At 40.2% G+C, this 21,929-nt stretch overlaps 1 protein-coding gene across 3 annotated transcripts in view; it reads left to right on the top strand.

Annotated features, from left to right (window-relative positions):
- The window catches only part of ABAT (4-aminobutyrate aminotransferase), a 57,728-nt gene that overhangs the window by 28,117 nt on the left and 7,682 nt on the right, over positions 1–21,929 (top strand). For all 3 annotated transcript variants that reach the window (XM_032197498.1, XM_032197497.1, XM_032197496.1), the window contains exons 3-10: positions 4,333–4,430; positions 5,440–5,469; positions 6,259–6,376; positions 13,517–13,566; positions 18,448–18,528; positions 19,039–19,131; positions 19,779–19,841; positions 21,415–21,478. In XM_032197498.1, coding sequence (XP_032053389.1) covers positions 4,333–4,430; positions 5,440–5,469; positions 6,259–6,376; positions 13,517–13,566; positions 18,448–18,528; positions 19,039–19,131; positions 19,779–19,841; positions 21,415–21,478 — 597 coding nt within the window. The remainder of the gene's footprint in view (positions 1–4,332; positions 4,431–5,439; positions 5,470–6,258; positions 6,377–13,516; positions 13,567–18,447; positions 18,529–19,038; positions 19,132–19,778; positions 19,842–21,414; positions 21,479–21,929) is intronic.

The following is a 21,929-nucleotide window of genomic DNA, read 5'->3' as shown; positions in this document are numbered from 1 at the left end:
CTTTGTCAAACTTGTCAAAAGTGTACTTGCCATATGTTTTCAGGAGAGAGGAAGTTGGAGAAAAGTTCTTGTTGGAGAAAGTTCTGGAGAAGAACGCAACATTTGCTGTTTGCAGAACAAGTCAAAAAGGTTCCTCCCAGTAAGGCTCATATGTGCTGCGTGTTTTGGCTTTTCAAAACTCCCTGCTGAGGCTGTCACTGCAGAGAACAGGGTCTAGAGCTCTCCAGCAGAAACACACTGAATTACATGTTCCTATTAGCTCCTTTTCAGCAGAGGAATGAACTGACCTGCAGTGGAGCATGACTATAATATAAGCAAGTCTTTTCTTTTAAATGACTCAGAAAACAGTTTGGGGCCACAGAATTCGTAATAATGAAATAACAATAAAGACTTTGGCTTATTAAAACAACTAAAAGAAGTTCACTTTTTCCCTTACATCTGGAGGAAAACTCATTTTACAAGTATGTTTAAGTCAAACTTTCAAAAATAGTGGTAAAGCTTTAAACCTGACAAAATGTAAAAGCTAAAATGAAGTTCCCTGCATCTGTTATGGGAAATGGCAGCTTGGGCTATGACTAGTTAGAAAGAGGGTTCCAGGTGTGTGTTCCTTTTGCTTTGTACACACCCTGCAACCATAGTTCAAAAGCATCAAGTGCGAGATAAGTGAACGTGCTTCCACACCTTTAACAAAAAATACCAGCAAAGTAATACCAGAGTACAATAAAACATTTGTGTCTTACTGTAAAGCTATTTCCCTCTCACCCCTGTTCTATTTGGCATGTTACTGGGCAACATTATAAACCTTAGTAAATCTTTGTTGTGCAGGTATTTCAGAGTACTTGGAGCAGAAAATACCTGCACAGAACACCAACAGAAGGGTTATTGGTGGTACTTCTTGAAAGCTCATTAGATTTTTATTTATTTATTACTTTATAAGGTTTACAAACTAAATGCTGTTTTTCTGTTATTTATTGAAGCAGATTAACCTACCATAAAATAATTACATTTAAAGACCTGAAATAGTCCAATTTTTTTTTTCATGCTTATATTTCTAAATGCATCAGATCCAGTTTTTTTTTTCCATATCTTTTATGCTACTGCTGACTTCCAAAACGCCCTGGGTTTTCTGTGCCTCTCTTGGTGCTCTCCCCTGTACCACACAGCAGCACACGGAGCCTGGTAAGGGAGAGAAGAGAACAGAGGGCAGGGAAGTGAATCTCCTGCCCTCCATCTGCACCATACGACACAGGGATGCCCAGAAAAGTTGTGGGCCCAGCCCCGCTCTGCAGAAAAGAAGGTTAAAAGGAAAGGAGGGGGATATTGCAGTGCCCTGTGACATGCAGGGGGACAGTAAATTCTTCCATAGGAGGGAGAGAGCAGAGCTTGTTGAGGGGAGGGATGGAGATGAAGAGCACTGGGGCTTGGGTGATGCAGAAAAAATTGAAATGTTCCTGCTGGCTTGCTGTGATCTCCCATCCGGGAAGGAGCTGGGGGCACGGAGGGGTTGGTGGGGTCTCTTTCTTCCCCTTGTAGACTTCGTAAGCTGCCTACTGGATCCGCAGCTTAATCGGCTCTGTATTATGTAGCTTCTGCTGATCTTTTATCTGCAGTAGCTTTTTTTCTGGCGGAACAGTTGCCATGCAGTCTGCAATTTACATGAATGCTAAACAGAATGACACAAAAATGAAGTGGTGTGTTGCTGTAACAAAACCTATTAATAGCTTCGCGGAGAGGCAGTGACGCATCTCAGATATAACACTTGGAATTAAAGCTGGGGAGAAGATTTCTCTTTGCAGACCAAGTTTTCCCAAAATGAGCAGTGAGTTTAAGTGCTCAGCTAGAGGTCCTTCCAACGGGCTGTGATTTTGCAGATAAACTTTCTCAAAATCAGCCTTGCTTGGCACATCTCTCTATCGTAGCCCCCTGGGCTCATCTGCTCCCCCTGCCCCAGCAGGGCCACCCCGAGCAGGGGGCCCAGGCCCGTGTCCAGGCAGCTTTGGGAGACCTCCAAGGAGGAGACTCCACAGCCTCTGTGGGCAACCTGGGCCAGGGCTCCAGCACCCACACAGCACAGAAGTGCCTCCTGGTGCTCACAGGGAGCCTCCTGTGCTCTGGTTTGTGCCCACTGCCTCTTGTGCCCATCTCAGCCTGGACTTACCAAATCCAAAGACAACGTCTCTAATCACAATTACAAACCTTGGCCAAACAGCGATGTTCAAAGCAGTGCTGAGCACTCTCAAAGTATAGCCTCTCTTTCTTTGATAAATACTTATTTGACAACCGTCATTTGAAAACAAGAACGCTTCTGGTGATTTTCTTAAATGAAGTTGTGGCTGTGAGGGGCGGTTGTGGATGTCCCACTGCCCTTTGCTTGCATGGACACGGCCTGCCTCACCTGGTGCCTGCCTTTCAGGGGTGATGGTGACATGGGGTGTGCTGTACCAGCACTGTGCTGCCAGAGGTGCTTCTGTCACCTTACTTCAGTCACCCGCCACCCCTCTGACCTGCAACTCGGCCTTCCTCTGAGAGAAAGGGAGCTGAGGATCTTCACGTGAGGTTTTGCAAATTGCACCATCTTAAAATGCCCGTCGCAGCCCAAAACAGGTGATGCGCTTATCTTTCAAGTGTTAATCTGCTACAGGAGCGATGCCCCTAAGTTGAGTTTATTAAGACCAATTTGTCATTGATACTGTGCTGTGCGAGGCCTTGCAGGTGCTTGATGATAAAAGTCACAGGACTGTCAGACGGTTAGTTCAGTCCAGCACTTAGTCACAGTGTGCAGAGCTAGCTCATAGTCTCTTGCTGGGCGCCTCAGTAAAGCCATCAAGTCTGTACTTCCTCTGTTGCAAACGTGCAATTATCCCCTAAACCCCTGAATGGAACATACACATACTCCAAATGGATGCTTAGCATTACTGAAATGGTGCTTCCTGACACTTCCCCATCACATCAGCCTGGTGGCGTGGGTAGGCCGTGTCCCCAGCTTCCCTTTTGCATGGCAGTAAGCAAAGCATGTTCTGTTCTGTTCTGTTCTGCTCTGCTTGTCCAAAGCACGTCCTTCACTTCCCTTCTTTCTGCCGCTCAGGCGTGTAGGGAGCCCAGGGCTGTGAGGGACCAGATGCACTCAGCAGGGTCTCACTGTCACTCCGGCCTCCAGCACTGGGTTGGTGCTGGTTTGTGGGGACTGCTGTGTGCACATGCTAGCACTGCTAACCAGGTACTGGGATATAGGCCTGTCTATTTTGTACATCCAGCACTCCTCTGAGCTAACAGGCTATTTGTGCCCTATCTGTTTCTAATCGATGTAGACTGCTCCTTTCTGGCCTTCTCACACACCCCAATTTGGGTGGAGAGAACAAGCCTGGAGAACCGAAAGGTGCTGCCATGACTTTGTGGCTGGGCACTGACACTTGCCGGGGTCAGGGGTTAGAGCTTTGTACATGTAGATTTCAGATGACAAGGTTGAGAGAGCTGCTTTTCCAGCTCTGCTGGCTGAACCCCACCGATATCGTGTAACATTTCTGCGTTATTCGAAAGGCTGTATCCTGAAGTGTTGGTAAAGATGACTTGTAAAGCTGCTTTCTCTCTTACGAGCTATGCCCAAACACTGCATTGTGGTACAGTTGCTTCAGAAATGGGAACCGAGCATGTTACTGATGAAGTTCAAGAGGTTTTGCCTTTTAGCTTTGTTACGGATATAAAGTTTATTGTGATATCCCCATTACATACATGGATAAAGAACAGCAACCAAGGCATAGGACAGAGCAAAAGTTGTGTTGCTATTTTTGACCCGGGTTTCAGAGCTGCAGTGCAAGATGCTGGATTCACATGAGATTTTCAGTTTATTTTAAACATACCTATTTTCCTTTCTGAGGCACTAATATTTTCCAAGCAGTGTTCTTGGAGCTATTGCAGAACATTGCAGTGCTGTTTACCAGTGGACTCAATGAAGCTTTTTGGTTGTTACTGGTGGTGAGCCTTCGCTGCGTAGGAATGGGGCATTCCCAGCAAAGGCTTGCTCAAGGTGTATCAGCAGACTTACCAGTGGAGATGGAAACAGATGTGCTCTTAGTCCTCGTGTCTTTTACAGTAGGATTTGCCTGTTTTTCTAGGCTTGTGTTGTCGTTTCACTTCTTTTTTTTTTAAAGCTACCTCACTGGTATTAGTTTTATTTCACACTTGTCAAAGATGAGGTATTTGGTTCACTTCAGACAGCACAACGTAATTGGTCTCATCTGTCAAGTGTTCTCAGTCAGATAAGGTATGGATATTTATTCTGAAGGAGAACACAAAAAATATGGTCTGTACTCAGGTTTTCATTATTTCCTACAGGACACAGATACATCAGTCAAGCTGCAGCTAAAATTGATGTGGATTTTGATTATGATGGACCTCTAATGAAGACAGAAGTTCCTGGACCACGATCTAGAGTAAGTTCTCAAAGTATAATGGCTTGTATATTTTTTCTTTAGCTGTGTTTAACTTCCTAGAGAACAAATTTAATTCCAAACTTTAAATCCAATATGAATAAATATCATTTTACAACAGTCTATGCCCACTTTTATCAAGATGCTGAGAGTGAAAAGCTAGGAAGGGGGGAAGCCTGTCTTGCTCCTCTCTCAAAGAGACATCTAAATTTCACCTGAATTTCAACTGCCAACTTCCTATTCGAAGTTACTGAGAACAAAAGAGCATCAAGTTGCTGAAACTTCTCATCTGCCTGGTGCAGAGACGTGGCTACTTGTCCTCCTGCTGAAAAAGAGCAACCTAGTTGACTTTATGATGTAAAATAATGCTTTGGTTTTGAAATGAATCAAAAGGTTCAGTTTGCTGGACAATTTTACTCTGACAGAGTCAGTATTTATACGGAAGCTGTTCAGTTAGCACAGGAAAGCTAACAAGCTTTAGAGCTAAAGCACTTAAAATGCTTTCAGTGTCAAAATAATTGCTCTTCAGTAATTTCCATATTGCCTCCTTTGCAAGCTCTCTGCAAAACACAGGAATTTGGATGGAACACAAATACAATTGGCATAGCTAGTCTTGATGTTAAGAAACTGATTTTATAATTTTTTAAAGCTGTATTTCTAGAACCAGTGTGCCAGCATCACGTCTGCATATGTTTTGTACATATGCCATTTGTCTCTTTTCTTCTCAGTTTGGTTGATCAGTATAGGACAGGCAGCTTTTCCTTTCTGAAGATTTATAATTGAACAGTGTGTGCAGCTCATGCAGCTCAACATGCCACTGTAACAATTTAAGTGTCATGTGTGCAAGATATGCTATGAAAATTCACGTGGCAAGTGCAGTTGCCTGGGAAGCATCTAAGATGGCAAGTTTTGCACACAATTTTTGTGGTCATGTAAAAGAAACATGTTTTTCTTCAGTGTTTGGTAATTACATACCTGGGGCTGATTTTTTATTTTTATATTTTATCTGCAGGAATTAATGAAACAGCTGAATGGAATTCAGGTAATTTGTCAAATTTTCTGAGTTTGGGCAGGTATCCATCCGGTGATTTCAGAACTTGCTTTAAAATCCTGTTTTGTATGTTTAATTCAATTCAAAAAAATAAGGTGGAGGACTGAGATTGGGTTTGAATGCTTAGATGTGGTGTATGTGTGCATTTGAATAAAATCTAGTCTATTTTGAATACAGCAGAATGGTTTTGCTAGAATCAGTGATTTATCTGTAATTACTTAAACAGTTTATGTGCTTTTTGAGTTGTTATGTAGTAGCTAGTGAGAACACAAGTATATTTGGTCTTAAAAGTATGCCAACCTAAGTGCATATTGCCTTCCCAAGACAAGCAGTTCCTCAAAGTGCGTGCTTGCCCTTAACTTCCTTCACAAACTACTGAAAATAAGATTTCATAACAAAAAAAGGCTGTCAGCCTGTATTTTTATATAACTGCAAGCATCATGTGGAGGTTCACGGGATAAAGAAGACTAAGTTATATTCTCAGATCTGAAACTACCTAGTTATTGAGGATTGGCAGAATTACTTTGTTCACTCCGAGTGGTTCAGTCATTATATATTATTTAGCTGATAGATGTTAGAAATGTGCATTTTTCTGCCTCCTTTTTTTCATTAGAACAGATGATTCTTAACAGTCTCTATAAAAATAGCTGTACAGTTAATTCTATGGAATGGATATAATGTGTCTTTACATTTTATCACTAGATATTTTTATCAAATTTTGCTGTTGCTTCCTCCACACTGCTGCTACTTAAAGCTTTCATTGTTTGTTTTTTCTTTAAGAATGCAGAAGCTGTACACTTTTTTTGCAATTATGAAGAGAGCCGAGGGAACTACCTAGTAGATGTAGATGGCAATCGCATGCTGGATCTCTACTCTCAGATTTCATCCATCCCAATAGGTAGGAAACAGCTATACCAATGCTTTGCTTTGTCCTCAAGCCATTGTTTTCTTCTCTCAGCCACTACCAAAGAACGTGGTTGATGAACAACAAAACACAAAGCTGACGTAATTTATGTCTTGTTGTAATCAGTACAACACTGCTATGTAATATGCAGTGGTGCTTTTTAGTAGCTGGGGAGATGGGGTTAAAATTCACTTGGAGCACAGAGTGGTATCTGGAAGAAGCTCTAATACTAATTTTAATTTATATATGCAATTCCACAATGTAGGCTGTCTGTGCTTGCATTTGTATACCTTGTGATTCTATAATAGTTTGTTATTTTTTTTAAACATTAATATAGCAAACATAACTTAATGATTTTAACATGAAAACATGTTTTGCACTTTAGTTAACATACTTGTCTCAAAACAACTGAAAAAAAGAAGCTGGCTATGTGGAATCCAATAAGGTGAAACAAGGCCAAACACTGAACCTGTGCTGCAGAGTTCAAGCAAAGGTGGGGTGGCAGGCTAATTGGGCTCAAGGACCAAACAAGAGACTTAGCAAGTACTTGGGAAAGTTGCTTGATGTTTGTGGAGCATTTCAAGAAGAAAAAACCATGGGCAGAGATGTAGGTCCCAGCTGCAAGGAATACAGGTGTTGGTAGGTGTTTAGTTTGTTTGTTGCTGTTCCATGGTTCCTCTCGGTTGCTTAACAATGTATTTCTGCAGAAGCAAAAAGAACAGAACTGTTTTAGTTTATAAAGTAGATATTATGCTATACATAGAAACAATGATGACTCAAAAGCATCCCTGCGGACTTCCCTTTTGGGAAAGAGAATTTAGTGATGTTTAGGTCATTTTTGGTATCTAAGACCTTGAGATTGCAATAGGTTTTCAACTATCCCAATCTTCTCTGCAGACAGTTAATATGTTTGCTCTCTTGTAGCACCCTAAGAAATGTGCAATAATTTCAGAACTCTTTAATGTTTGTAGCTAATTTTCATCAATACAGTTTCTAGATATTTTTCCCCTTTAGAGAATACACTGAGAAAATTTTGTCAGCGCTAATGTAGAAACAGGATTGAGACCAAGAAGCACGATGCTTGTATGCCAGTCCTCATCTAACTGGCATTGGATTTTAGGGATCTAGGAAAGGAAGTGTGTTTAGTTTTGAAGACCTCCCATTCTTCAAACAAGAAAAGTTGTTTTGGAAAAATTCATCTGTAATCAGCTAGTCAAAGGCAAATCAGTGCGTACACCAAAAGAATGAAATGAAGGTTGTATAGACGATGCACTGAGATTTTCTAATGTATTAGTTCATGATGGTACAAGCATGCCTCTTTTAATACAGTTTTTGCGTATAAAATATTTAAGCACTAGTATTATTTTAAGTGAACTTTATTACTAATGTGTGATGGTATCTGTTGGTTTGCGACTATCACGGTGTCCAGTGGGCTGTTCCCCAAAAGGAGCTGACTTCTTATAAGCAGTGTCTAGAGCCAGTAGCTTTAGAACCCCTTTCTCCCTCCAGGCCAGGTCTTTCAGTTGTCCAATTTTTACTTATTTAGTAAAGCTCACAGAGTATTGGGAGCACTGGTATTAGCTAAGAGAGAAGACAAATTTAAAAAATAAAAATAAAAATGTGCTGGGTACACATAAAAGCTCTCAGTCTCCTTACTTTTATAATGAAAAATAGTTGAGATCTGTAGTCCTTACACATGGACGAATATCTTCTTAAGAGGTTAGAAATTGGGTCAGCAATGCTCATTTTCTTGCATCCACAAGAGGAAAGAAATATTTTCCTAATGGGCAAAACTTGTTAAAAATACGTTCAGCTATTTGTTATTCAGCTATTTATTAATAGCTGAACAACTCAGTGTTTAAGCATCCTAAATGCCATGTAGCTTTTTCTGACAGTTTTAGCATAATGGTAAGTTAAAGCAGCTGATGGCTAATGCTTTTCTGTTTCTTTATTTTTTTTTAATTTTTTCTCCTCTTATCTAAACTATAGTTAGCAACAATTGTTTGTTAATAGGATCTGTTTTATGACCACAGTCATCATTGTAATATGTAATATTAATAATCTGCAGTAATGCCTGATTTGGTTAAGATTATCTTTAAATAAATTATTTTTAACATCTGTAGCATTATTAGATTTGCTCTTAATATAATCTGTGACCAGAACTGAACTGCGATCTATTAACTCTCTTGAGATAGGTATACTTGTCCTGTGATGTGACAGCTGAGGCTTCTGCAGTTTTCTCTGGTTGGTTGAAATTTATGACATGGACATGACAGACTCCAGTCCATATAGCTGATCTTCAATTAAGCCATCTAGTTCCTCCTCCTTGAAGACAAGCTTTTTTTTTTTTTTTTTTTTTTTTTTTTCAGGTGACACGTTCCTCAGTCACCTAAGAGCTATAGTACAATGCTTTATATGGCTTCTCAGGTAGTGGGTCTGTGATGTGCAGCAACAAGTAAATGGAAGCATAATACTTACAGGCTGACCTAAATCTGACTGAACACACAGAATTATTTTTTTTAAGTTGAATGGAATGAGAAGCTATGTGAAGCTGCAGAGGCAGCTTGGTGACAGAGGTTCTAGACTAGGACACCAAAAGAAAATCATGTTGGGAATTCTGGGTGAGCTGACGTTCTCAGATCAAGGTGCTTGCTCGTTGCCTGTGCTTATCTCTACAAGTAAATCCAATAAAATCTTTTATGAATCTGTCAGAACTCCAGAAGATTTAATAATGATTTGGTACACTAGAATATACTTATCAGTAGAGGGTGAAAGGTAATACATGACTGTGTAGAGAGATAAAAAGTATATATATAAAAAAAAAAAAAACCTCTAGGCAAAGGTGTTCTGGACTGTTTCATGCTGAAAGAGCAAACAAAAGTTGTTTTTTTGTTGTTGTTGTGTTTTTCTACCTCTTGTTTTTTTTTTGGGAAATCGTAACACAACATATTCCTTTTAATCTGTATCTCATCTGTGTATGAGTTAGAAACCCCATGGAGCCAAATGCAAGGTATGTTTACTAGCAAACTGCCTGGAAGAGCAAATAAATTTTTTTTTTTTTTTTATTGTTGGCAAGGTCTGTTGTTTGGGGAGATTCAGAGAGGTGTGGTTTGGTATTCAGAGAGGTGTGGTTTGGTTTGCTGGCAGCAGCCTGGTGTTCAGTTCAAATGGTTTCTTAGGGCTTCCTCCATCTCATTAATTTAGCAGGCTGCATTTTTTTTCCTGTTGCAGGCAGGGACACTCATGAGCCCGAGGATATGTTCTTTCCTGCCACATTGATTGAGAGACACAGCAACACTGATGAAGTGGGTGCCCTTCTCTCAGAGCCAGCTCTGTCACTTCTTATAGGAAAGTAGTTAGGACTGGAGTCATAAAGCTACAAGCCACTGCTGTCTTAGCCCAAGAGCTTTTTGACTTTGTGTACAATAGTTACACAATAGTTAACAGAATAGTTACTTAACCAATTAGTTCTTTCTGGTGTTAGTTTTATGAATATAAGCCCACATACCAATTCAGCATTCTCCTACCCACTGACCTACTCTTTCAGATACTCAGGGTTCAAGGATTCTCTCTTATTTTACCATGGCCTATACAATAATGCTCCAGTGGAACAGGGAATGTTAGGAGGAGGAAGACTGAGCCACTTGGCATGAGATAAGAGAAAGGAAGCAAAAGCATCTTGTGTGGATGGAAATAGACAGTTATGGGTAGTAGCAGCCTCGAATTTGTGTTGCATAAGAGGAAATACCAAGGTATCTCCTGTGATTTTGTGATTCTGTGAATACCAAGGTATCTCCTTCAAAATCTCATGTTCTTCATTCAAACGCACCACCACCAGCAGAATCTCACATTTTTACAAGCAGTTTTAGAATTAATGGTTAAGCTATCTAGGCAATGGTAGTTATTTATAACAAACTTAAGTTTAATTTGGAGATTTCTGAAACATGAATACATACTCTCAAAGGTGCTCTCAGCTGTAGCCACAGTGACAGCTCTCAATGACACAGCTCTCAGCTGGATCACTCCCTCTAGCTTAAGCATAATTCTTCCCGTGACAGCAGGTGCAATGTGGATTTAGTTGTCTGTGTCCAAATAACCACTTATATTATCTTCCTACTAATTTTAACAGTTGGTTGTTTTGTTGTTGTTGTTGTTTTCAGTATGACGTGCAATTAAAAACATACTGGATATTTCTTTATTTTGAACTAAAACATGTGAAGGGAATGTGTAAAATTTATTTGTTAACATAGTAGCCATATGCTCTGCTGCTCAGACAGGATGATAAGGGCTGTTGTCATTCAACTAGAATGTGGAATTCAGGAATGTGATATGCTTTTGTAATAAAATTAGAGCTGACTTCTTGAGCAGTAGGGAAGATGAGGTTTCAAACTGTTTCTACAAGGGAATGTAAAAGATGATGCTAGTCAGTGGCCTTGGCATTTCATAAATTAAAAATCAGTCCTATAATAAATTTTTCTGGGTTCCATTGCTGTTTTTTGTTTGTTTTTGCATCAGGTACATTGGTTTACCTTTAAGTAAGCAAGTTTTCCCACAGAGCATAAATTAAGCACTTTTGTCTTGTTAAATCTGAAGTGCTAACAGATAAAAACTCCTCGCATCATATTTAAGATTTTTCATGTAATAACTCACTTGATATTTTAGAAGACAGCTCTAACTGCTACCATAAAAAACAGCGCATTTTTATTTTCAATCAATTAAAAAAGCTGTTGCTTCTACCTAGGTACAGTAGATGGTTTTCATTCATTTGTGCTCTTTTACTGTCACTAATTTTTTTTTATTTTTTTTTTTCAAAATACATAGTGATAATTTCAACATTTTGAAATGCAGGGTAAAGTACTGCAAATATAAAAATATTAGAAAGTTGTGGATTTTTGTTTCTTCCTCCATATAAATACATTGACAGATATATTTTCTTTGGAAATGTATACTGACAACAGCCAGTGCAGGATGAATAAAGACAAATGAGTGAAAGTAATCAGAAGTTAAAAGAAAAAAAATATATGTTGATGGTTGATGTTTGTTATTTCAAAATTGCAAGCACCACAAAGGGTCTGATCCTCTCTTACACTGGTCTCAGTCTGCTGTAATCCATCCCTTCGGTGGACTTGCTTTACATTTGGCCACATGCTGAAGAAAATAGAGCAAGTATTGATTGTTGATGGTGAGGTACTCATGTATTAGGAACTAGAGAATTTGTGTCACATAAGAAAGGAAGAAAGATTTTTTTTAAAAAAAGGAGAAGCCAAAGGAAAAGGGCACCAAGGAAGTATCAAATGACAGTTCAAGGGGGTTTCACATTGGCAGAGATGTGGTTAGGAAGTTGCAGCAGTTTTGAACTCGGTGTCTCACCTGGCCATTGGCTGTAGCTGAGAGATGAGAATTGATCCCTCCAAGGTCCTGATGTGCTGAAAACTAAAGACTTTGTGTAGAGAAGACAAGTGCTATTAAATGGAGGGTCCTTTCTTTCCTCTGGAAAGAAAATGCAGACGTTTTCTGTGTCAGCTGGGAGAGTTACCCACAGTCTGAACGGCAGCGTTGGCACTGCTTGACACCGGGCCTGGGCTACACTCAGCTCGGCGTTCGGTGACCGACAGAGCCTGCACGAGCACCCTAAATTCATTCTCACTGAGGTCATAAGAGTTGGATCCTAACATTTTAATACGTTCTCATGAGGAACTCACATTATGGGAAATGATGTAGAGCTTTAGGTGTTTACAGCTGAAAAAGATACTTCAACATAAACTGTAATGAAAGCCGGGACTAAAATACAAGTTTCTGGGTTGCCTGTGTGTGGCTGTCCACATACCTCTCCTTGTGGTCAGATTGTTCATGGTCGTGCATAGACATCTGCAGTGTGCAGGAGAGGAATATGCATCTCCATGGGTGCAAATGGATGTGAGTGTATATGTATGTGTGTATGTAAGCCCAGATAACATAAAGACCAGTACGGGCACGTCTCAGAACAAGTCTGACAGCATCTTGCGTAGAGGGGCCGTTCAGATAGCATTACAGAGGATGGCAACGATGAATGTCCCGGAGTGCTGTCAGACCATAGGCAAAATTCTGCTCGAGTCCGGTGCTTGTCCCTGCTGGCTCTGCCTGACATGTGCTCACTGCATGCATCGGTGATGAAATCCATCCCTGAGCACAGCACCGCTGCGCGGCCACCTAGCTCTGCTGAGGGACAAAGAGCCCTGGCAGATATTTTGGTACTAACTTCATGTCTGGATATGTTATAATGCATTGAAATTAGAATTATTAAATGAACTTTCTTTGGGAAGTTAGGTAATATTTAAAAGAGGGGAAAAAAAGTTTTACAATGAAGAAAAATCCAATCAGTAAAAAAAAAAACACAGTGGAGGGGAAGGAAAAAAAGCTGCTGTTGTACCTAGGGTTGATCAGTCTGATATTCAAGAAGGGTAAAAAATAGTTTGAGACTGGAAATGTAGTTAGTACTGGCTACTGTAAACAGACACAGCTGCATAGGGAGCTCCCCTCTTGTGGCGGCTGTCAGAAGCTGTTTCTGAAATGCGTGCTGGGTGGGCAGAGCTCAGCAAAGGAGATCAGGGGGATGTGAGCAGGCAGGGTAAGCAGCCTGCTTCAGGCGGGAGCACAGGCATGGCTCTGTACCACAGCCAGCGGAAACTACAGCTTGTAGAGGCTGTACTGGCCAGAAATGGCTTCTCCTTAGCTGAGGAAGAGGAGAGGTTTGGTGTTGTGCTGTAGAGAAACCAAATGTACACAGGAGACCAAGAAATAAGAGCAAGCTAACTTAGTAATGCCAGACCTGCAATATTTGGTGGAAACTGATGTTTCAGTTGTCCAACAATCTACATCATGTTCATTTCTTTTTTGTTCAGTTTTTAAATGTAAATACAAAATTTCATTGTGTTATTGCCTGACACCAAATTTGTTCTGAAGTTGTAGATAATACATTTTGATAAATACGAGGTTTGTCCTACTTCAAAAGAAGTTGTATTATTGATAGCTAAAACACACACAAGTCAAACAGAAATTGAATTAAAAACTGAATGAGGTTATTCTCTAGGTTACTCTCTACATTAGTTTATACAAACCAGATACAACTGTTTTCTCTTTTTTCTGTTTAATTAGGTTACAGCCATCCCTCTCTGATAAAGCTTCTACAGCAGCCACAGAACTTGGTAAGTGAATCAAGACATTAAGTACCTGAAGGCGTCCCCTCCCTCCTTGTGGCAGTCTTCAATTTTTCTTAAGTTGATAATCAATGCTTAATGACTCAATTTAAAGAACGGTAGGAACTGTTTTTGTTATTTGTCACTAGACGAAAAGAGATTGGTAGTGTTTAAGATGTCAAAAAGTATGTGAAGCTTTATAAGAAGTAAACATTTGGGTGATGCAAGCACTTGATACGTTTGCAGACAGCTTTAAGTCATACTTTGAGCGTAGTGTTTCCAATTAATTAACAATGCTCTTGACTGAAGGTTTTTGATGCTGAAAGCAAGCACAGGTCCTTGAGAGAGAATACAGTATTCTGAATATGAAAATGGCACTTTAAATCTGGAATGCTCCATTTCTTTATTTCTTTTTGTTGCTGTTTTCTTTTGGTATTGTTTTGTTTTCATTTGGGGAGGAGCAGGGGAGGTGGTGGCTAGATCACATCTCCGAAGTACTAAATTGACTAAACCACTGACATGTCCTTGACAAGTTAAAATAGTTAGACTACAGCAACAGGATGATTTCAGAGCTGAGGAAGTGCTTCTAAAATAAAGTATCTTCATGTTTTACAAAAGCTATACTGACAGTGTTTGGTAATAATCTAGATTGAATTACAGAAACAGTTGAAATAAAGTTACGTTCTAATTCAGGCCTTATTTTTTCACTTCTTGGACAGAAGTTCCATAGTCACCTTGTGCTTTTTTTTTTATTATAACTTTTTTACACAATAACTTATGTATAAGGTACCTAGATATTTGTGCACAGAGATGAGATTTAACTGAAAACCTGGAATGTAGCCATGCAAAACTGAGCTGCACTGGCTTTTGGCTAAAATTCAATACATCCTTGGTAGTTGTGCTGTCTTTCAGGGAGTTAGCCACGGGTCCTGCAAACCAGGAATGGGTGTCCATGCTACCTGCAAGGCATTGCTCAAGTCACATTGTTCATTGGTCACTTTCCTCTCATTTCCCTTCCTAAAGAGCCTGCTGGCTCACCCCAGAAGGGTGCAAAGCTTGAGCCAACACATTACAGAAGTGCAGACACTTGAGTTCCCTGAGCTGATTTGCTTAACAGAGAGTTCTCAGGTCTTCAGGATGAGAAAAAACTCTGCCTTTCCCAGAACCAAAATACTTCTTTTAAAGAATAAAAGATAAAAAAATCCACCACTGAGGCAGGATATCCCAGAGTTATCAAAGGCAGATCTGGATATCATGGAAGCACTAATATTTCTAAATGCTTAATGTTAACTCATAAAAATGATTACTGATGAGATAACAATGCCTTCATTATAATGCAACAGTAGGCAGTCAGATTTAAAACACAATTAAAAAAAAAAAAAGTTGTTAATTTGTCTGCTGGAAAAGGGAAATTAATAGGCTGGCAGCTAGAAGCCTGCATTAAAACAGCTACCTCCAAAGTCCAAAATGCACAGTGCAACCAAAACCCATCTCACCTGCATAAAAGCATCAAAAACATTAGTACCCCCCATTCCAATTTCTGAAACCCGCATTAATGCAGAGGAGAAGGTGGTGCTAAAACTGTGGCACGCTTATGATTTCCTGCAGCCTTTAGTCCAGATAAAGCACCAGCTTTGCTGTGAAAATCCTTTTTTTTTTTTTTTTTTCTTTTTTTTCTCCAGCAATACACACTGATGTAGGGCTCTTGTTTATTGTTAGCAATGGAATTGGTGTTTTCTTGAAGAGATTTGGTGGGAGGGGGTGTTTATTTGTAATGCTTCATGTACCCTCTTTATAGCCAGCTATAAAGAACAGAATATTTATCTATTCATTTGAGACCATAGCAGCTTGATGTCAATGTTCTGTTTTTCTCAGTACTGAGCATCTCATAAACAACAAAGGAAAAATACACTCTTCTGCTTAACAGCAAATGTTGTCAATTGACTGTGACAACCCTTAATCAAATTCATGACAGATTTATGTTCTCATATTTCTAACTTTATATGAAAATTTCCTTCTAAACTGAAGTAAAAAGTAAGAATTCTCATATGTATTAAAAACTTAGTGGATATCTGCCAGTAACGTCATGATTTTTTTTTAAGCTTGAGTCTGTTGAAACAAATACTGTTTTGGAAGTAACACACTTGTATGAGTTACCAAGTCCTAGCTCACTCTTTATTGTAGCTTGTGTGATTTTTGGTTATGCCTAAGAGTTCTGATGACGTGTTCATACGTGTACGGTATGACCTCTGACAGATCTTACTGTGCTCTGAGTGAGTACCTCTAGTAAGGAAAAAGATGGAAGGATGATGAAATATGTAAAAGTTTGGGTTGAGGTCTGTTCCCTCTGGAGACCCATAAAGACTTAAGTCATCAAAGCTCAGCCTGTAATTTCAATGTTGACTTGCTAAAAATAAAAAATAGAGGGCAAATAATGCTTTGCAGTAGTCAAACTTGTTGAGCTTGTCCTTTTGTGAGCAAATGTAGTTTCAAATAAAAAGTAGCACATTGTGAAGCAAATTAGATTACCTACAAAGCAATGATAAAGCAATTTTAATCCATGACACCTCATTTAAATTAAATGCATATGCACAGCAAATTCATCTCCATTAGTGGACTGAGGAGAGACCAAGGGGAACTTTTCCAGAGCTTCCTGAAAACCACTTTTGTGGGCAGCAGGCTCAGCCTTCCACCAACTGCTGTTCACTAACACCAAAATTATCTTTCTCTAAGGTGTGAATCCTGACGTGACCAGTTCATATAATCAGTGGGACAGTTCAAGTCGGAAGGGACTTAGGAGGTCTCTGGCCCAACCTCCTGCTCAGAGAGTGTCAGCTGGGAGATGGACTGGGTTGCTCAGGGCTTTACCCAGGAGTCTGAAAACTTCCGAGGGAGACAGCACAGTCTCTTCGGGCAACCTGCACTGTCTTCTTCCTGACAAAGTTTTTCATTACACCCAATCAGTACCTCTCATGGTTTGACTTATGCCCATTGCCTCTCATCTTCCCAATGAAGGGCTTCTAGCCGCGCTACATCTTCTCCATAACCTTCAACTAGGTATTGGAAGTCTGTGTTCCTGTAGTCACTTCTGTGATTACCAAGGCCCTTGCAGTGGCACAGATTCAATTTTGCTGACTGATTAGTTTGGAGAAAAGAATTCCGGGAAGCAGGCATGAGTTCAGCTGGGTAGGCTGTGGGAATGCACTTTTAGGAGGGGTCACATTGCAGCCATGGAGGTTATTTCAGTAGTGGTGGCACCTGAACTAGGTCAGGCCTCAATCAGGAAATGGAAAGGAAAAAAGAAGAGGTGAGCATATAAGGCACTGAAGAAGCCAGCAGTGTGCTCAGGTGGCCAAGGCCAACAGGATCCTGGCTTGTATCAGAAATAGTGTGGCCAGCAGGACTAGAGAAGTGATTGACCCGCTGTACTCAGCTCTGGTGAGGCCGCACCTCAAGTACTGTGTTCAGTTTTGGGTCCCTCAATACAAGAAGGACATGGAGGTGCTTGAGTATGTGAAGGGCAGTGAAGCTGGTGAAGGGTCTGGACATCAAGTCTTATGGGGAGTGGCCAAGGGAACTGGGGTTATTCATTCTAGAGTAAAGGAGGCTCAGGGGAGACCTTACCACTCTCTACAGCTACCTCAAAGGAGGTTGTAGCGGGGTGGGGATCAGTCTCCTCTCCCAAGCAACAAGCAATAGGATGAGAGGAAATGGCCTCATGTTGCACTAGGGGAGGCTTAGGTTGGTTATTAGGAAAAAAATATTCACTGAAAGGGTTGTGCAGCATTGAAACAGGCTGCCCAGGGAAGTGGTTGAGTCACCATCCCTGGAGGTATTCAAAAGACGTGTAGATGTGGTGCTTAGAGACATGCTTTAGTGGTAGACTTGGCAGTGCTAGGTTAATGGTTGGACTTCATGATCTTAGAGGTGTTTTGCAACTCTCTGATTTTATGAATACTATTGAACGACAAGCTGGCAATCTTTTATTGTAATGCACCATAATAATGAATGTACCTAAAATTCAGGCTGAGGCACTAAGAAAGGTGACTGTGCAAATTGAAGGCACTAGAACAGAAAACATTTAACTGGAAAAATTTCCAGTGCAAATCAGCAAGCTTCACGAAAGCAGTACATGGTTGAAAAGAATCTTCACCAACTTTTCTGGATATATCACGGTCAATGTTCTTGAGCTTGATTAAACACCCGTTGCAGATTAATGAGAGAACAGCATGCAAGGTAGCTTCTTGCCGATCTTGCTACCCTGCCCCCTGCTGCACATACCAGAGGAGTCCAGAAGGGAGACAGCATGGCTGTATACAAGTTTTTTGTCAGGAATCTATTTTCTTGTACTGTTGGCGTTACTGATCGTTGCATGTGCGTTATCTCTCAGATGTAGTCCCTATCCTTTACGTCTATGTTGGTCTTGTTCCCTCAAATACCATTGTAATAGTATCTGGAGAATGTTTATAACCACAGTGTTACGAAATAGTCTTATTAGAAGCCTAAAAATGAAGAAAGTGCTGTTACTTTAATTGAATTTAGATCTAGCTACTCCAACTGAAGGCAATTAATTAAGATTTTAAGGTATATTTCCTGTGCATAAGGAAAATTGAGATTGGGTGACTAAAACGGCAATATTGAAGAGGAAATGTAATTACCAGTTAGTATACACCTTTTCTAAGGTGCCCTGTAAGAATAAAATATGAAATGACTAGATGGAAAAACTTGATCTAAGACATTATAGTATCACCTGGTTTTAAAACCCTTTGTGCCATGACTACAAATTTCTGGTTGGTATTTGTAATTAGAATTCAATGTAACTGCCTTGATATCAACACAGTATTTTTCATGTAATACTGAAAAATAACATCTTTTCATTTGTCTTTGTAGAGCACTTTTGTCAACAGACCTGCCCTAGGGATTTTACCTCCAGAGAACTTTGCAGAAAGGCTGAAGGAATCTTTGTTATCAGTAAGTTTGAAATAGCAGTGATGAGGTGCCACATTTTCTGTTTAGGGACATGGGTATATCAAAGGATGTTATGGATTTTAACAAGGAACATTACAGATTATCTATTTTCCCACCTGCTTTCGCTCTTCCAAGAGACTGGAACCAGCAAGTGATGAAATTGAACCTTTTTTCTCTGAATTGACAGATGTGAGAGGGTGATGTGTCTGCTTTGTACAGGTACTGCCTCTTTCAGTGTGGATTCAAGAACTGATAACACACTGCATTTTCACTAAATTCTGTTCACTGTGCTTTCATAAGAGATAGCAGAATATGTTGAGTGTGTTTTTCCTGTTGTAAATTGGAAGATCTTTGGGGGCTGAAACTGAGATGAGCTTCGTCAGGTGTAGTTAGAATCTGTTTTCTTCATCCCAGGCATGACTGGTTTCCCATTATATTGAAACTGATGATACGTTCAATTTACACTATAGCTGTGCTTAGTATTTTGGAGTAATTTGCTCTCTTTGTTGACAGGTGGCTCCTAAGGGTCTGCCACAGGTGATTACCATGTCTTGTGGATCCTGCTCAAATGAAAATGCATTTAAAGCAATATTTATGTGGTACAGAGTGAGTAAAATATTAAAAGTGGTTTGTTTGTTTGGTTGGTTTGTTTTTTTGTTTGTTTTGTTGTGTTTGTTTTTTTGTTGTTTTTTTTTTTGGGGGGGGGGGTGTATGTAGAAATTAGAATTTATCATGACTGCTATTATAAAACAGAGTAAGGCTTGGAGGCTCTCCAGGTTGTGATGTGATTTTTATTCAATATAGTATAGAATCTATTTAAAAGTTTTTATCTAAGCTTTCAATTCTTATTGACACAACTTTAGAAATGAAAAAATAAACAAAATAAAGAAAATGTATGTAGCATTACTGTTTATCCTTTCTTTGGTTAACCATGTGATCACCTGTGCAGTGTGATCTGTTTCCTCTTCTTCCAGCAATGGTTTAACTTAAAAAATAAAATAAATTCTCATGTATTCCTTGGGACTTCCCTCCCTGAAATGGTCTTCTTTCTCCTATAGTCGAGGCGACATCTTAAACTGTCATTTATCTGAAATAATTTGTATTATGAAATGCATATTGCAGTCATAGGAACCACTCTCATCGTCTTCATTGGCTCTAGTTTGGAATACCAGAATTATTAGTTTGTGACTCAGCTAAAAATTTACTGGTTACAACTAAAGGATAACTGTTTTTGGTTTTTTGCTTTTTTGCAGAACAAGGAGAGGGGCCATAATAATGTCACAAAAGAGGAACTGGAATCTTGCATGATTAACCAGGTAACATTGTTTTTTTTACCACACCTATGCATGTAACATTGTTGTGGTTTTATAAAAGAATATTGGGGGGAAAATTGGCTTTCTGATCCTGAAGGTTTGTAAATTCAGAAAACGGTGAAAGACAGACCGTTTCCGAAATATTCAAGACCAGCTGCTAGTGTTCTTCTGCATCCTTTCCAATTGTGAATTTTGGGAAGATCTCCCTTATTTCATGAAATGACACTAGAAAGGGAACAAAGTGATGGATGGGTCCATAGAGATTATTACTACATGCAACTTTTTACAAATATTAACAGTCCTTTTTATTTTTCCAGAAGCTGTAATTTTATGGCTTAAAATTCATCAGGGGGACAGTTAAATTTGACTAACCGTTAACAATGGGTGGGATGAGGAAATTGAGATGCAGCTGAGAAATCTGAAATCCTATAAACTTTCAACTGAGGTGGTCTTGCTCCTGCCAGTTAAAAATCTTACATGAAGCAATAGCAGAAAATGGTGAATTTAATTTCTTTTTGAGATACGTATCTTAGAAATGAATAACCTCCTGGTCTTAGCTTGACTCTTTCATTTGTCTAGGGAAACATATTCCATTCATTTGCATGGAGTTAGGGAACTCATTCGGCTTTAAAAATGTGGAGGAAGAGGGTTTGGTTTTACTTGTCTTCAGAATTACTTTTTAAAGTTGTTACTCAGCCATGTCAGACAGGTGGCTGTGCCTGGATGGAACATCTTGACCCGAAGGAATAGGAATTTTGTGAGATGACTAAAGATTTGTGAAACTGATGATCACTTTTTGTCCAAGTTTAGCTATCTAAACATTAGGATTCCCACTTGAGCTAATTCTCCAAGTTTTCTTTATAGTTGCAGGGGCAAGAGCAATTTTCAGAGGGCAGCTCATCCCCCTTTCTTGGAGCAATTCCCCAGAATCCAATTGCAAATTTTGGACCCTTCAGCCTGTAGCTGGCTGGGGTCTTCTGCAGGCTGCAGTGAGTCTCAGGCATGGTTTCTCTGGGGCACTTTTTTCCTCTCCCTGCCAGGAGAGCTCTGCTCAGACTGAAACCTGTGCCCTGTGGCAGCACCAAGGGGCTCCGCTGTGCCCTACAGGGCCTGGAGCCAGCTGGGCCCAGCTGTGTCCAGCATGGGGCAGCCCCGGCCCAGGCCCCGCCGCCAGCACCACGCCCTGGGCACGCTGTACATGTGTGCTCATAGTTTGTACAAAAAGTGCATTGTACTCCGTGTTCTGCTGACGTGTCAGTTCATGTGCAAAATAATACTACAAATCAGTATAAATTGTCAAATATTCATTAATACCAATGATATGCTTTAGGAGGTCAGGAAGATCTTAAGGGATGACAAATGTGTTGTTTAAATGTGTCAGCGTAACAGTTTTTGATGGTGATGTTGAAGAGGCAACCTGTGGGCAGGCTGCGGGGGGCAGCAACTTGGCTCTAACCCCATGCCCCTCTCGGGGCCACGGCCCTGTCAGGGCAGGGTGTCTGAGGGGGCCGCATACAGCAGCAGCCCTACTGCTCACCTGCGGCCCCGCATGTTGACCACTGTGCTTTGCTTTCAGCCCCCTGGCTGCCCTGACTACGCTATGCTATCCTTCATGGGCGGCTTCCACGGCAGGACCATGGGTAAGAAAAGCACTGCCGGCAGCACCTTCCCTCCTCACTCCTGGGGTAAAATGACCACAATATAAAAATGTGATGTCACCCGTTTGTACCATTTTATATTGGATCAGTCCCTGTTACAAACATGTTACCCAACATGTGTGTAATTGAGAGCTGTGCACCTGGTTTTCTTTAAACAGGTGAAACCCTCTAGACTAAGCACTGCTGTTCAGATTCATAAAGGTTCCCTTGTCCTTGTGGAATAGTACATATGGAAAGTGATGCTGAAAAGTTAGAGCACTCCACTTAAGTTCGACTAAATCTTATTCGTCAATATTTCAGAAAAGAAAAACCTGGAACAATTAAGACAGACTTTTTTTTTTTTTTTCCTAAAAAGAAAAGCAGTTGAGAAAGTCCTGGTGTCAGGCAATTTTTCACCTCTTGGTAGCTTTTTTCCTGTATTGTTCCTAGTCAG

Source organism: Aythya fuligula, chromosome 15 (genome assembly GCF_009819795.1).
Source record: "Aythya fuligula isolate bAytFul2 chromosome 15, bAytFul2.pri, whole genome shotgun sequence".
In the NCBI taxonomy this organism is placed as follows: domain Eukaryota; kingdom Metazoa; phylum Chordata; class Aves; order Anseriformes; family Anatidae; genus Aythya; species Aythya fuligula.
The sequence above is the reverse complement of the archived record's forward strand: the minus strand, read 5'-3'. Positions and strand labels throughout refer to the sequence as shown.